General features: G+C 43.1%; 1 protein-coding gene and 1 long non-coding RNA gene across 2 annotated transcripts in view; both read left to right on the top strand.

Annotated features, from left to right (window-relative positions):
* The window catches only part of LOC121854859 (histone deacetylase 4-like), a gene marked incomplete at its 3' end in the record, with an annotated part of 99,979 nt that extends 82,793 nt beyond the window's left edge, over positions 1 to 17,186 (top strand). The window contains exon 7 of the mRNA XM_042349663.1: positions 16,992 to 17,186. Coding sequence (XP_042205597.1) covers positions 16,992 to 17,186 — 195 coding nt within the window. The remainder of the gene's footprint in view (positions 1 to 16,991) is intronic.
* On the top strand, positions 4,251 to 5,102 carry LOC121854856. Its single transcript, XR_006086653.1, has 3 exons — positions 4,251 to 4,273; positions 4,358 to 4,407; positions 5,009 to 5,102. It is a non-coding gene; the product is annotated as an uncharacterized LOC121854856 (long non-coding RNA).
* Positions 17,187 to 17,471: the final 285 nt, after the last annotated feature.

Raw genomic sequence — 17,471 nt, 5'->3', positions numbered from 1 at the left:
TAAATTAAAGGTGATAATCTTCAGGTGAGTCAATAATTTAATTAAGAAATACACAGAAAAAAATATTAAATACTCGTTTTTATCCACTTGGCATATTTATAGGTAATGGATTATATGAATGTCTTAGTATTAACGACAGTAATAAGTTGAGTTAAAGGAACCGACATACTAACGTTTTTACTGTCGGCAGGATCACAACATTACCTGGCCGTAGTTGGCGCAGTGTAGGTAGCCAAGGTACTGTGCTTGTGAGGTAGTAGAAAGGCGGTGGGAAACTTGTTATAAGTGTATCTGGTAATATTTCTCAAATTGACTGTTATCATCATCGTCATAATCATCATCGTCATCATCATCATTATCGTCACCATCGTCATTTTCATCGTCATTTTCATCAAAGGTAAAACCACGCCTAGATGCTGAGACTTGAATCTACAATACACACTAGAATCTGCAATGTGTCTATAGTGTGGTTCCAGGCCAGAGCAACACGCCCTCTACTGGTGGTTCTCGGGGAAGTTATTGTGTTACTGTAGTGAAGGTTCCTTGGTATTGTTATTATTCTTGTTATGGTTGTTATTATTATTGTTATGGGACTATTATTATTTGAAGACTCTAACAGGTGGCCGTAGGTGTGGTAATTGCCGCAGTTATCTAGTATAGTAGTGCGGGTGTTGTAGATAACAGCAACACTATACTGGGGACAGGTATAGTGGTGCCAGGTGAAGGACAGCTGTTAGATATTGAAGTACTGGCTGATGAAGTACTGCCCTCGTGGTGTGGCGGGTGAAGTACTGCCCTCGTGATGTGGCTGGTGAAGTACTGGAGGTAAGAGGAAGGCCGGCCCAAGGGCCACCTAAGCGTGAATTTGTTTAAGGTGTAGAAGCTGTCGCCAACACAACAACCACACCCTGAGTTAACGAGTTGTATTAAGGAATAGTCCGCAAATCGATTAACATCCAGGTCCCCAATTACTGCTGGGTAGACAGGCAAATGGCGTAAAGAAACTTGTCCATGGTTTCACACTGCCTGAGGATCGAACTCCGGTCGGTCCGCTCTCTTGCGAGGCGATGATGCTGACTATTACACCACAGTCCATAGGTCACCACATACATACATACATACATGCATACATACATACATACATACATACATACATACATGCATACATACATACATACATACACATGTACACTCGCACCAAAAAGTATCGGTGCAGGGTGAGATCGACGAGTTTCGAAACGATACGTATACACTGTGATATATCGGGAAGGTTGGTAAGTATATCCTCATGACCACTAGGTGTTGCCATATGGCTGACAATCAGGGCTGCCAACATACGGCTGGAACCACTCGCCTTTCCCAATACCTATCGTCACTGGTCTCAAATTGTTCACACTACAGTATGCACCGATACTTTTTGTTGCAAGTGTACATACATGCATACATACATACATATAATCAACTACCTCACCAGCCAGGACTCGAACCCTCGACCTACTGCATGGGACTAGGGAACGTTACCGACCATACCCCAAGTGCTCTTGTGGTATGGTCGGTAACGTTCCCTACTCCCATGCAGTAGGTCGCCAATCAGTCATTACCTTTAGTAATAATAAGATAGGATCACAGATACGGGCAGATAATTGCACTTACATTTTTTTGTCAAGTTTCCATACAATGATTTACAATTTGCATGGATATATGATTCACTCGCATTCACGCTGTAATAAAATTAATCTTCTAAAAGAGGGAGTTTTCAACTTGGGGACACATGTGATTACTCTACTATGGGTATGACTTAACAGAGCCTTAATTCTTCAAGTGATACATTTACTGCCAGCCTGGATTGCTCTTGTTGCAACAAGCTTCCACACAAGAAATTCTTTCCACAGGCAATAGCAACAAAAAGGTACTCTTGGGTTACCACACATAGTCTCGCGTCACTGACAGTCACTGTAGATGGTTGTCGCAGCCAGGAGAACTGGTAAGCGTGACTTGAATTAACCACTTAGGTGCAATAGACCAGCTTGGATTGCTTTTGTCGCAACCAGGCTTCCATACGTGATATTTCCACAGGGATAACAAACCTAGGTTAACACACTTAGTCTCGTGTCGATCACGGTCACTGTAGACGGGTGTCGTGCAGGAGAACTCTGTAAGCGTGAATTTATTAACCATTTACTGTAGGTTTGATAGGCCAGCCCTGATTGCTCTTGTTGCAACCAGGCATCCACACGTGATATTTCCACGGGGATAACAACCTAGGTTAACACGCTTAATCCCGTGTCGACGACGGTCCACAGGACAGGGTGGTGGTTGAGGACTCTGTGTGGTGTCCCGCTCCCTTCAGGAGGGAGAGGACGGAGACGTCTTGGCTAACCCATGGCCAAGGGGATACTACTTAAAATGAGGTTTTTGGGTGTCAGGTGACGAACAGTACAACACTGTCTCACTGCCCCCCCCCCCACCCTAAAGGCTGGCTAACATACCACTAATGGAAAATACATGTCCCAGTTATGCCTCGCCTGGTGCCTTATCTCTAGTAAAACAAACTTTGGAATTGGTTGCGTGGGTAAGCCAAACGCAACCCATGACATTATTATTATTATTATTATTATTATTATTATTATTATTATTATTATTATTATTATTATTATTGTTATTATTGGTAGTAGTAGTATTATGTGGATATACAAGTATTGGACAAGTTGTACAAAAGGTTGGTTGACTTTGTCGTTGTGTTTCAGTTGATGTAGAGACTAACACACACACACACACACACACACACACACACACACAAAAACACACACACACACACACACGTACAAGCTATATAACTGGAGGAGTGTAAGTATATGGTGGTAATGTAATGCAGATAACCTGTGTGTGTGTGTGTGTGTGGTGTGTCCAGGATTAGGCAAGATAAAGGAGCCAGACTCTCCCCGCCCCCCGTGACCACTGTATCTTGAGGGCTAACTGCTAGCTTTGAGGGTCAGCTGTACCTTGAGGTGTAGTGATGGTCAGTGTACCTGAGGTGCAGCTGAGGGTCAGCTGTACCTTGACGTGTAGCTTTGAGGGCAGCTGTACCTTGAGGTGTAGCTTTGAGGATCAGCTGTACCTTGACGTGTAGCTTTGATGGTCAGCTGTACCTTGACGTAGCTTTGAGGATCAGCTGTACCTGACATGTAGCTTTGATAGTCAGCTGTACCTGACGTGAGTTTGATGGTCAGTGTACCTTGAATGTACCTTTGATGGTCAGCTGTACCTGACGTGTTGCTTGAGGGTCAGCTGCCTTGAGGTGTAGCTTGAGGTCAGCTGTACCTTGAGGTGTAGCTTGAGGTCAGCTGTACCTTGAGGTGTAGCTTTGAGGTCAGCTGTACCTTGAGTGTAGCTGAGGGTTGGGCTGTACCTTGAGTAGCTTTAGGACGGCTTCCACTTGGGGGCTCAGTGCACTGTGTTCGCTGCACCGTGAGGGTTACTGGTTTAATGTACAGTAGAGGCAGTGTACTGTAGAGGCAGTGTACAGTAGAGGCAGTGTACTGTAGAGGCAGTGTACAGGAGCTAGTGTACAGTAGAGGCAGGTCCAGTAAAGGCAGTGTACTGTAGGAGGCAGGCTGGTAGGAGGGCAGGTACTGTAGAGGCAGTGTACAGAGCAGTAGAGGCAGTGTACAGTAGAGGCACTGTAGAGGCAGGTACAGAGGCAGGTACTGTAGGAGGCAGTACAGAGCTATTAGTGTACAGCAGAGGCAGTGTACAGAGGCAGGTACTGTAGAGGCAGCAGAGCAAGTAGAGGCAGTGTGGCACAGAGCTTTGGGTAGTAGAGGTAGTGTACAGAGCTAGTAGTGTACAGTAGAGGCAGTGTACAGAGCTGGTGAGTGCAGTAGAGGTAGAGATAGTAGTGTACGTAGAGGCAGGTACAGAGCTAGTAGTGTACTGTATGTGCAGATGTACAGTAGAGGCAGTGTACAGAGCTAGTAGTGTACTGTAGTAGACGTACAGTAGAGGCAGTGTGCAGAGTTGGTATCTGTACAGTAGAGGTACAGTAAAGGCAGTGAACAGAGCTAGGTGTGTACAGTAGAGGGGTAGTGTACAGAGCTAGTAGGCAGAGCAGTGTATAGTGGAGTGAGAGCTACAGCAGGTGTAATGTACAATACTGCAGGTGTAACAGTGAAGGGTGTACAGTATGGAGGTACAACAGTAGGGGTGTATGTACTGGAGGTGTACAATATGAAGTACTGAGGTGTAAATAAGTGTAGGGTGTACAGTACTGCAGGTGTACAAATGTAGGGTGTACAGTACTGAGGTACAGGATAACAGTGTAGGGGTGTACATGGGAGGTGTATAATACAGTACTGAGGTGTACAACAGTGTAGGGTGTACAGTACTGCAGGTGTACAACAGTGTAGGGTGTACTGTACAGTACTGGAGGTGTACAACAGTGTAGGGGTGTACAGTACTGGAGGTGTACAGTGTACAGTACTGGTGGTGTACGACAGTGTAGGGTGTACAGTACTGCAGGTGTACAACAGTGTAGGGTGTACAGTACTGGAGGTGTACAACAGTGTAGGTGTACAGTACTGGTGGTGTACGACAGTGTAGGGTGTACAGTACTGGTGGTGTACGACAGTGTAGGGTGTACAGTACTGGTGGTGTACGACAGTGTAGGGTGTACAGTACTGGAGGTGTACAACAGTGTAGGGTGTACAGTACTGGTGGTGTACGACAGTGTAGTGTACAGTACTGGTGGTGTACGACAGTGTAGGGCAGTACTGGAGGTGTACAACAGTGTAGGGTGTACAGTACTGCAGGTGTACAACAGTGTAGGGTGTACAGTACTGGAGGTGTACAAATAGGTGTACAGTACTGCAGGTGTACAACAGTGAAGAGGTACAGTACTGCAGGCAACAGTGAAGGGTGTAAACTGCAGTGTACAACAGTGAAGAGTGCAGAATTGGGAGGTGTACAACAGTGTAGGGTGTACAGTACTGCAGGTTGTACAACAGTGAAGGTGTACAGTACTGCAGGTGTACAACAGTGAAGAGTGTACAGTACTGCAGGTTGTACAACAGTGAAGGGGTGTACAGTACTGCAGGTGTACAACAGTGAAGAGTGTGTACAGTACTGAGGTGTCAGGTGCAGTACTGCAGGTACAACAGTGTAGGGTGTACAGTACTGTAAACAGTGTAGGGTGTACAGTACTGCAGGTTGTACAACAGTAGTACTGCAGGTTGTACAACAGTGAAGAGTGTACAGTACTGAGGTGTACAGTGTAGGGTGTACAGTACTGGCAGTGTACAACAGTGTAGGGTGTACAGTACTGCAGGTGTACAGTAAGGGGTATGTACTGCAGGTTGGTACAACAGTGAAGGGTGTACAGTACTGCAGGTTGTACAACAGTGATAGAGCAGTACTGGAGGTGTACAACAGTGAAGGGTGTACAGTACTGAGGTAACAGTGGGGTATGCACTGCAGGTGTGCAACAGTGAAGAGTGTACAGTACTGCAGGTGTACAACAGTGTAGGGTGCAGTACTGCAGGTGTAAACAGTGAAGGGTGTACAGTACTGCAGGTGTACACAGTGAAGGGTACAGTACTGCAGGTACAACAGTGAAGGGTGTACAGTACTGCAGGTGTACAACAGGGTGTACGGTACTGCAGTAACAGTGAAGGGTGTACAGTACTGGAGGTGTAATAACAGTGTGGTGTACAGTACTGCAGGTGTACAACAGTGAAGAGGTACAGTACTGCAGGTGTACAACAGTGTAGGGTGTACGGTACTGCAGGTGTACAACAGTGAAGGGTGTACAGTACTGCAGGTGTACAACAGTGTACGGTACTGCAGGTGTACAACAGTGAAGGGTGTACAGTACTGAGGTGTACAACAGTGTAGGGTGTGTACTGCAGGTGTAGCAACAGTGAAGAGGTGTACAGTACTGCAGGTGTACAACAGTGTAGGGTGTACGGTACTGCAGGTGTACAACAGTGAAGGGTGTACAGTAAGGTACAACAGGGTACTGCAGGAGTACAACAGTGAAGGTGTACTGTCTTCCGCCAGACACTCTATGGCAAACACGATGGTGGTCCGTCCGGTCCGTCCGTCTGTCTGTCTGTCTGTCTGTCTGTCTGTCTGTTGTCTGTCTGGTCTTTTTCCTGTCCAGGACTCTGTGAAGAGAGATGGAAACCATTGTTGGTCTCTCTCTCTCTCTCTCTCTCGCCATTTGACCTTTCGAGGATATTTTTGCCCGCTGAGTTAATTCGCCTCACGACCTTTCACCTTTCACCACCTGACCTGACCTGTTAGTGGCCGCCGTAGCCTCCCAGTCCCTCGACCTTTAACAGCGTCATCTTGTGGCCATTAATGCCCTTTGACCTTTTAAAACAAACCTGGGAACTTTTGGACATTTTTAATCGTTGGCCTTTTGGCATTTTGAGTGTGTGTGTGTGGCCTTTGAGTGTGTGTGTGTGTGTGGCCTTGAGTGTGTGTGTGGCCTTTTGGACCTTTTGAGGTGTGTGTGGCCTTGGACCTTTGAGTGTGTGTGTGTGTGTGTGTGTGTGCCTTTTGGCCTTGGATTGTGTGTGTGACCTTTTAGTGTGTGTGTGTGGCCTTTTGGACCTTTTTGAGGTGTGTGTGTGGCCTTTGACCTTGAGTGTGTGTGTCTTTTGAACCTTTTGAGGTGTGTGTGTGGCCTTTGACCTTTTGAGTGTGTGTTTTTTTGGACCTTGAGTGTGTGTGTGGCCTTGAACCTTTTGAGTGTGTGTGTGTGTGTGGCCTTTTTGACCTTGAGTGTGTGTGTGTGGCCTTGGACCTTTTGAGGTGTGTGTGTGTGGCCTTTGAACCTTTTGAGTGTGTGTGTGTGTGTGGCCTTTGGACCTTTGTGTGTGTGTGTGTGGCCTTTGGACCTTTTGAGGTGTGTGTGGCCTTTGAACCTTTTTGAGTGTGTGTGTGTGTGTGTGGCCTTTTGTGTGTGTGTGTGGCCTTGGGTGTGTGTGTGTGCCTTGGACCTTTGAGGTGTGTGTGGCCTTGAACCTTTGAGTGTGTGTGTGTGGCCTTGAACCTTTTGAGTGTGTGTGGTTTTTGGACCTTGGTGTGGTGGCCTTTTGCTTGAGTGTGTGTGTGGTTTGTGAGTGTGTGTGGCCTTTGGACCTTTTGGCAGTGTGTGTGTGGCCTTTTATGGACCTTTTGAGTGTGTGTGTGGCCTTTTGGACCTTTTGAGTGTGTGTGTGTGGCCTTTTGGACCTTTTGAGTGTGTGTGTGGTCTTTTGAACCTTTTGAGTGTGTGTGTGTGTGACCTTTCAGACCTTTTTGAGTGTGTGTGTGTGACCTTTTGGACCTTTTGAGTGTGTGTGTGTGGCCTTTTTGAACCTTTTGAGTGTGTGTGTGTGTGTGTGGCCTTTGGACCTTTTTAGTGTGTGTGTGTGGCCTTTTGAACCTTTGAGTGTGTGTGTGTGTGGCCTTTTTGAACCTTTTGAGTGTGTGTGTGGCCTTTTTGGACCTTTTGAATGTGTGTGTGTGTGGCCTTTTGAACCTTTTGAGTGTGTGTGTGACCTTTTGAACCTTTTGAGTGTGTGTGTGACCTTTTTAGACTTGTGGTTGTATGACCTTTTGGGACTTTTTGACGTCTAAATCGTGACCTTTGGCAGCGACCTTTTGACCTTATGGCATGTATATTTAAGGTTCCTTTCTTCTTTATTACGAGGCTTATGACCTTTTGACCTTTCAGTCCCCCTGTTGTGGTCCCTTCACCCATATGACCTTTCACCTATGGAACCTTTCCCCATGTGTGTGACTCACTCGTCCACGCAATGACTTCCGTAAGCTTGATGGTGGTTGACTTGTGGTTGGTTCATTAAGTGCTTCATTTGGGTAGGGGTAATAAGTGTGCTTCATTTAGGTGTTATTAAGTCTGTGTTGTTGACTTTGTGATGCTCTGTTGGTGCTTCATATCTGTTTATTGTTACTGTTGGTGCTTCATATCTGTTTATTGTTACTGTTGGTGCTTCATATGTGTTTATTGTCACTGTTGGTGCTTCATATCTGTTTATTGTTACTGTTGGTGCTTCATATCTGTTTATTGTTACTGTTGGTGCTTCATATGTGTTTATTGTCACTGTTGGTGCTTCATATGTTACTGTTGGTGCTTCATATCTGTTTATTGTTACTGTTGGTGCTTCATATCTGTTTATTGTTACTGTTGGTGCTTCATATCTGGTTATTGTTACTGTTGGTGCTTCATATCTGTTTATTGTTACTGTTGGTGCTTCATATGTGTTTATTGTTACTGTTGGTGCTTCATATGTGTTTATTGTTACTGTTGGTGCTTCATATGTGTTTATTCACTGTTGGTGCTTCATATGTGTTTATTGTTACTGTTGGTGCTTCATATCTGTTTATTGTTACTGTTGGTGCTTCATATGTGTTTATTGTTACTGTTGGTGCTTCATATCTGTTTATTGTTACTGTTGGTGCTTCATATGTGTTTATTGTTACTGTTGGTGCTTCATATGTGTTTATTGTCATGTTGGTGCCATATGTGTTTATTGTTACTGTTGGTGCTTCATATGTGTTTATTGTTACTGTTGGTGCTTCATATGTGTTTATTGTTACTGTTGGTGCTTCATATGTGTTTATTGTTACTGTTGGTGCTTCATATGTGTTTATTGTTACTGTTGGTGCTTCATATGTGTTTATTAGTTACTGTTGGTGCTCATATGTGTTTATTGTTACTGTTGGGCTTCATATGTGTTTATTGTTACTGTTGGTGCTTCATATCTGTTTATTGTTACTGTTGGTGCTTCATATGTGTTTATTGTTACTGGGTGCTCATATGTGTTTATTGTTACTGTTGGTGCTTCATATGTGTTTATTGTTACTGTTGGTGCTTCATATGTGTTTATTGTTACTGTTGGTGCTTCAATGTGTTTATTGTTACTGTTGGTGCTTCATATCTGTTTAATTGTTACTGTTGGTGCTTCATATCTGTTTATTGTTACTGTTGGTGCTTCATATGTGTTTATTGTCACTGTTGGTGCTTCATATCTGGTTATTGTTACTGTTGGTGCTTCATATGTGTTTATTGTTACTGTTGGTGCTTCATACTGTTTATTGTTACTGTTGGTGCCTATGTGTTTATTGTTACTGTTGGTGCTTCATATGTGTTTATTGTTACTGTTGGTGCTCATATGCTTATTGTTACTGTTGGGCTCCTATGTGTTTATTGTTACTGTTGGTGCTTCATATGTGTTTATTGTTACTGTTGGTGCTTCATATCTGTTTATTGTTACTGTTGGTGCTTCATATGTGTTTATTGTTACTGGTGCTATGTGTTTATTGTTACTGTTGGTGCTTCATATGTGGTTATTGTTACTGTTGGTGCTTCATATGTGTTTATTGTTACTGTTGGTGCTTCATATATGTGTTTATTGTTACTGTTGGTGCTTCATATGTGTTTATTTGTTACTGTTGGTGCTTCCATGTGTGTTTATTGTTACTGTTGGTGCTTCATGTGTTTATTGTTACTGTTGGTGCTTCATATGTGTTTATTGTTACTGTTGGTGCTTCCATATGTTTATTGTTACTGTTGGTGCTTCTTGTGTTTATTGTTACTGTTGGTGTTCAATGTGTTTATTGTTACTGTTGGTGCTTCATATGTGTTTATTGTTACTGTTGGTGCTTCATATGTGTTTATTGTCACTGTTGGTGCTTCATATCTGTTTATTGTTACTGTTGGTGCTTCATATGTGTTTATTGTTACTGTTGGTGCTTCATATCTCTTTATTATTTACTGTTGGTGCTTCATATGTGTTTATTGTTACTGTTGGTGCTTCATATGTGTTTATTGTTACTGTTGGTGCTTCATATCTGTTTATTGTTACTGTTGGTGCTTCATATCTGTTTATTGTTACTGTTGGTGCTTCATATCTGTTTATTGTTACTGTTGGTGCTTCTTATCTGGTTATTGTTACTGTTGGTGCTTCATATGTGTTTATTGTTACTGTTGGTGCTTCATATCTGTTTATTGTTACTGTTGGTGCTTCATATCTGTTTATTACTGTTGGTGCTTCATATCTGGTTATTGTTACTGTTGGTGCTTCATATGTGTTTATTTACTGTTGGTGCTTCATATCTGTTTATTGTTACTGTTGGTGCTTCATATCTGTTTATTGTTACTGTTGGTGCTTCATATCTGGTTATTGTTACTGTTGGTGCTTCATATCTGTTTATTGTTACTGTTGGTGCTTCATATCTGGTTATTGTTACTGTTGGTGCTTCAATCTGCGGTGATGGGAGGTAAGATCCGTTCGCCCCCCACTGAACCCCGAGAGATTCAAACTCATGAACCCGAACCATTTATGGACAGAATAATGTATCAATCCTGCTTTTCAGAGTCAATCTCTCGGGGTTCGTGGTTCATGAGAGAGGCGAACGGACTTTAGTAGTTGGCTGTACTATACGAGCGTCTGAACTCTCTGCAGTTGCATCTTGGGGTGATCAACTGTATTGGAATTTGGAAGTTGTTAACGCGGAGAAATGTATTGTTGCTTACGTCACATGATATAAACTTAGGAAGGCGACAACGACACCTGTTCGAGACTGTTTCAAGCGTGATGAAGTTTATTTATGTCCAGGAGGTTAAACTTGGTTCAATCGACCAGTGTTCATTCTACCTGACTTAGCTAAAACACCAAAATAACAACGACATTACACAGAGACTCTACCATAACATGATCTTCTTTAACCGCTCATAGTAGCGATTTTGGTTTTGTGCAGGAGAATAAGACCCTTGTCGTTGACGTGATGAGTATAATTCGGTCAAAACCTGTTAAAGAACAATTCACATATAACAAATGCTGGTATATCAGGAATCACCTCACGTTTTGGGGTCTAAGGGTTTGACCAACGAGAACAAATATAATATCCTCTTGGTAGATGTTGGTTGAACGAAAGATCAAGATGTTGTCTCTACGGTAGAAGGCGATAGACGATCCTCAGGCAGTCATACAGCTGCTGCCACCTCCATGTTCGAAATAAGGCAAACAGAGTATTGGTTTATATATCTAGAAGTGTAAGTAACAGAGTGCAGAGGTCTTATTGCAACTATATCTTGCGCTAGTCAGGCGCACCTCGATTATGCGGTTCAGTTCTGTGTTATTATAGAATGGATATCAATTCACTAGAGTCGGTGCAGCGAAGAATGACGAAAATGATTCCGGGACTTAAAACCTTCCATGGATAGGTTAAAGAAACTTAACTTGCACCTAGAAAGACGAAGAGTGCGGGAGATATGATAGAAGTATTTAAGTGGGTGAAAGGAATCAATAAAGGGATATAGATAAAGTTCTTATAATATCCGAGCAGGATAGGACTCAGCAACGGATTCAAGTTGGATAAGTTTAGGTTTAGGAGGAGATAGGAAGAAACTGGTTCTAAAATAGGGTGGTGAACAGGTGGAACAAGCTTAGCAGCTGTAGTAAGTGGAACTGGAAAGGATTTCAAGGGACTAGGATAGATTCATGGATGATGGATGGTAGTAACTCTCGACAGGGCTGCCATGCAGAGCCAGCAATGTGACTCTTCTTATGTTCTTATCTCGCTTAGTAAGCTATCCTGAGTTGTCAACAGTTTCTTCAATCAACATGTGGCCGGCACGTGGCGATAACACCTTCATAACACTAATTAAGTGGAGATGTTTGTCCACTAGGTTGTACTCTACTGGGTGTGTTGGCCGCTGTACCACCTTGCTTACTGTTGTTTGTGCTGCTCATTTACTTGGGTACGAAAAGGGCGGGGCCAAATGACGCTATATTTGTTTATTGTCGATGTAAACGATGGAGGCGGCGCCTGATGATGCCTGATAACTTAAGTGTGGTTTTTATTTTTGTGGTAGATTTACTCCGACCATGTCTCCAGAAAGTCTCAGCCAAAAGTGCCTCCAAAAAGTGGCTTTCAACGATTTGGTGTGAGACAATATGACACCCGACGAAGGATTTTTGACAACACTACCGAGACAACAGGAGTCACAGTGTTCATTCTGACAACTATATACCTCCTTCGTGAAGATACTGTACAGTGACCTCTTAATAGCTACAATTTGTGTTTTAATATAATCTAATTTTTTAAACCTTCATTACGAATACACCCTGTAAAGTCCGATCGTTTGTATTTTTTCTTTTAATTCTAGGTTGTATTTATTGTTTCTCCTCTTATTCTCTGGTTCACTGCGTCACTTATGAACTCAAGCGGTCCCAGACACTTTCATTTCCTCGTCTGTATCATTTGTTTTAAGTCTGGGCTGTTTCACTTTCCTCATTTGTTGTCGATGTTGAGGTCTCCATATTCTTTTTTTTTTTTTACTCTTTCACCACCGAATGTTCCATCACTGTTCTACATCTACCAAGTTACAGACAGACACTGTGCGGGTTCCTCCTTGTTGTACACTTTCTTCATTATGAGTACAGCAACATATTAACCTCCACACAGTGTTAGGTATTTATGTTTTATGTGTGTTGCCGTTAATACAAGCGGGGGGTTGCAAGCCCGCCTCACCCCACAACTTCTGATCTGCTCCCTCTTCCAGCAAAACAACATCACAGGATAACAACACTTGTACTGATATATGGGAGGTGTAGCCTGGCGGAGGTGAGGTGTGTGGTGAGGGGGGTGGGTGTGTGGTGAGGGAGGTGTGGTGTGTGGTGGGGAGGTGTGGTGTGTGGTGGTGGTGTGGTGAGACAGGTGAGGTGTGTGTGGGGAGGTGAGGTGTGTGTTGGTGGGGAGCTGAGGTGTGTAGTTGATGTTTTCATTTTGATTTTGCCGCTTACAGCCTTCTTTATGTGCACCCCACACTCATCCTGTGAGCGGTAGCATAAGGATTACAGAGTAGAGTTTACAGAGGGTCATAATAATTAACCCTCGTTGTCAGATATTATGGCACTGAATGTTACACAGTATTTCAATACATTATTTGTTTAGTTCTATACATAAAGGTAACTTATTCACAACTGCGTGGTACAGGCGTGTGAGGCAGTATGTCTTTACTTTGTTATTCACATTTACGTGACAGGTATTCAAGCACATTGTGTATTTGGTTCTGTACATGAGAACTGATATAGTTTAGTGCAAAAAATTGGATACAATCTTAATATATCGGCTATCTTGCCATTAGAGATGAAGTGTTGTGCCATTTCACACACAGTGGCTTGGACCTGTCCTAAGGTTCTATCTTCACACAGTCAGGGGATTTGGTGTGTGGCCATATGTCTGGCCACACACTTTACATTAGTTTTGTTTACATCTACTTGGTACTTATATCCTAACCTTAATCTAGTAGTTACAACATCTTGTAATCTGTGATACTTGCTCCATATACATTTCATGATACATCTCATCATAGTAAACTATGGATCGACTAGTGCCTGTTTGCACTAGTCTCTCTGTGTCAAACTCATCAATAATTCTTTCTAACAGTTTTAAGGGTTCTTTTGACAGACCCAAATTGTATTCAACGGTGTCTTTAGGTGAGGCATCAACCATGTTTTATGAGGCCTATGTGAGAGGATCCACAACAGTTTGACCCTGACACCCGGTCAACAAGGCAATATTTGTGTCTGGCTTCAGAGACAAGATCGTGACAACCTGAGTCGAGGGTACCAAGGGCAAGTAGTGAGGATAGAGAGTCAGTGATGATGAGACTGTCAGTAACAGTGGTTTCAATTAATTTAGTGCTGTGAGTATGGCAACTAATTCAGTTTGTAGAGTGGATGCCCAGTTAATTCTAACTCCTTTCTCAATTATATTACCGTCAGGTTGAGTCACAACAATAGCACTTCCAGCCCTCCACAGGCGGTGTTAAGAGAGCCATCAGTGTAGATGGTCTGTGTGATATTATCATCAGTCTGTAGAGTGTGTATTTTCAAGAGCTCTCAATTTGGCAGTGTGTTGGAGATAAATGCTTTGTATAATTAATTTTTTGGCGGATACGTCGGTATTGTGATATGCAAGGAACTGTCCGCTAGGGTGGCAGGAAGCGCTGTTGTGTCTCAACTTTGTACAGGTGGTCTAGTCAAACATTTTCATATGTGTAGCTGTAGTTTGGATCATTTAGACTCACCAGTCCCATGGTTCATACATTCTAGCAATTTAAAACAATGTTGTGAGGAGGTGAGGGTGTGTGGTGAGGCTGACCATGACCCCACCACACATAAGAACATAAGAATGGAGGAACTGCAGCCGGCCTATTGGCCCTACTGGACAGTCTGTTTTCACCCAACCCTATCGTTCATATATCCACCCCCTATGTTTGAAGCTATCCAGCGTATTCAATGGTGTTGATTTTGGTAACTTTGTTCACTCGTCCACTACTCTATTACCAAACCAATGTTTACCTTTTCACGCCTAAATCTAAATTTGTCTAACTTAAACATGTTACGAGTTCGCTCTTGGTTGATTGTTTAGTCCTTTGTTATATCACCTTTGTTTAGCCCTGACTTCCATTTATACACTTATCATATCGCCCTCACTCTACATCTCTCGAAGAGTGCAAATTAAGATGCTTTAACCACTCACTACCCACCACCATCACACTGTAACTAGAGATATAACAATGTACAATATCTCAATAAAGTATCTGCCAAGATGGGTCCAATGACTTCTGAAACACTACATGCAACTCTTGATGCCCGGGAGGGTTGGTATGCGTGGCTCTGTGTCCCAGGAGGGTTGTGTCGTGGCTGTGTCAGGAGGTTGGTATGTGGCTCTGTGTCCCAGGAGGGTGGGCGTACTTGTGGTCGTGTTCCGGAGGTTGGTATGAGTGGCTCTGTCTGGGGGTTGGTATGTATGGCTGTGTCCCAGGAGGGTTGGTATGCATGGCAAGTTACATGCATTTGGTAACCGGACATCATATTAATTACGTCCAAATAAATACACATTACATTCTTATGTTAAACTATATACTGAAGGTAAATGGATGAGCCAATATCTATCATCTGTGGTCTCATAATCACACAGAGTGGACAGATACTTGTTTGAGATGGTGGACATAACTGGTTTTTAACATAAGTAACATAGGATACAAATAACACTAAAGAAATAAATTAACTTAACGCTGTGATATTTATTAGGTAAAAGATTCCGCAACAGGTGGCAGGTGAGGCCAGGTAGCTTAGGTAGAATGGTTTATAATATTCAGACTTTGTTAACCAGTTCTAATATATTTCATATTTTACTTCTGTGAAATGATCATACGGACGTTTGTACAGTCACTCACAAAATTATCTATACAAAGTTGCGTTGAAAAAATATGACACAACAGGCGAAGGATTTTGCAACCTACCGAGACAACAGGAGTCGCTGTGTTCATGTGAAAATCATCGATCCTCGAGTTACAGATTAGTTTTTTGAGGACTTCATCTAGAGACAGAATATAGAAGTCCGCTGTGTTCATTGCTCACCTCAACACCCGGCACCTTGACCGCCTATTGATATCATTGTAGGTGTAATGTTTTTTTATTAGCTCTTGTAAAGTAAATCAGCGGGTAGTCGTGTGTTGGCCGTGCAGTAATCATCTTATACCATCTGTCAAGTTATGACACCTGAGCACCTTGTTAGAATAATCACCAGGTGTTCCTCACTCGGTGTCTCGGTTGGTGATTGCATCTCTCACTTCCCATACTATTAATAACTGGTTGGTTTGATGCTACAACGATCGACCTTGACCACGTTAGAGTGTGGAAGTGATAGTTGTAAGTGTGTGGGGGGAAGATCATCCACAGGTGTTGCTCGTTTGTGTTGCAGTGTTTAAGGGTTTTGGGGTAAAGGTGTTCTCACCATCAACATTTCTTAGTGTGTGTAACATGTTGACCAAAAGATGTGATACTTATTACCTGGTCCAGTACCTATTGATTTCTCACTGGTCCGGCACCTATTGATTTCTCACCTGGTCCAGTACTATTGATGCCTCTGTTTCAGTACTGTGATGCCTCACCTGGTCCAGTACCTATGATGCCTCACCTGGTCAGTACATATTGATGCCCTCACCTGGTCCAGTACCAGTGATTCTCACCTGGTCAAGTACCTTTTCACCTGGTCCAGTACATATTGATGCCGCCTGGTCCAGTACCTATTGATTCCTCACCTGGTCAGTACCTATTGATTTCTCACCTGGTCCAGTACCTATTGATTTCTGACTGGTCAAGTACCTATTGATGCTGACCTGGTCAGTACCTATGATGCCTCACTGGTCCAGTACCTATTGATGCCTCACCTGGTCCAGTACCTATTGATGCTGACTGGTCCAGTACCTATTGATGCCTGACCTGGTCCAGTACCTATTGATGCCTCACCTGGTCCAGTACCTATTGATGCTTGACCTGCTCCAACATTGTACCAGAACACGGTGTCCTGTAAATAATATTTGTTGTGTTTTAAGAACGTGTTGGTTGTGACGGTGACTTGGAAGTAATTGTTGTTGTGGTGACTCAGTGGAGCCACACAGCAGGATGTAAAGCCTTGTGTGTGTGTGTGTATGTATGTTTTTTGTATGCAATATATATATATATATATATATATATATATATATATATATATATATATATATATATATATATATATATAAAATTATGTAATTAATAATAATAATAATAATAATAATAATAATAATAAACGGTTTATTGAAAAGTTTGCAGCCTGAAGGCTGAAAATATACATGGACATAAATGACTTATTACATACATTGGTGGTTTAACAAAAGCCTTCATTGGAAAGATGAAGGAACATTTGTGAACATACAGATTAATGTTTACACGTAGATCATGTGAGCTGAGGTGTTGAACAGCAAACATGTAGTGTAGTAACTCCCTCTCGGTGTGTGTGTGTGTGTGTGTGTATGTATATATGTGTATGTATGTGTATATGTATATGTATATGTGTGTATATGTATGTATGTGTCGTGTGTGTATAGACCAGACAGCGGCCATCAATTCTGCCATCTATCTCTCAAGCAGCAGTACCTGGAGCAGCAGAGTCAGCGGGCGGAGGAACGTGTGGAGAAACAGAGGAAGGAGATTGAGCGGCTGGAGGCCCTCAGAAGAAGGACAAGAACGAGCACTCCGCCGTCGCCTCCTCCGAGGTTAAACAGAGACTTCAGGTCAGTGGTCCTTAGGCCAGGGGTGGCCCTCAGGTCTGTTGTGGGTCAGGTGGGTCCTTAGGTCAGTGTTGTGGGTCAGGGTGGTCTCCAGGTCTGGTTGGGTCAGGGTGGTCCTCAGGTCAGTGTTGTGGGGTCAGGGTGGTCCTCCTCAGGTCTGTTTGGGTCAGGGTGGTCCTCAGGTCAGTGTTGTTGGGGGTCAGGGTGGTCCTCCTCAGGTCTGTTTAGGTCAGGGTGGTCCTTAGGTCAGTGTTGTGGGTCAGGGTGGTCCTTAGGTAAGTGTTGTGGGTCAGGGGTGGTCATTGGTAAGTGTTGTGGTCAGGGGTGGTCCTTAGGG

Source organism: Homarus americanus, unplaced genomic scaffold, assembly GCF_018991925.1.
Source record: "Homarus americanus isolate GMGI-L3 unplaced genomic scaffold, GMGI_Hamer_2.0 scaffold46625, whole genome shotgun sequence".
Lineage (NCBI taxonomy): Eukaryota > Metazoa > Arthropoda > Malacostraca > Decapoda > Nephropidae > Homarus > Homarus americanus.
The sequence above is the reverse complement of the archived record's forward strand: the minus strand, read 5'-3'. Positions and strand labels throughout refer to the sequence as shown.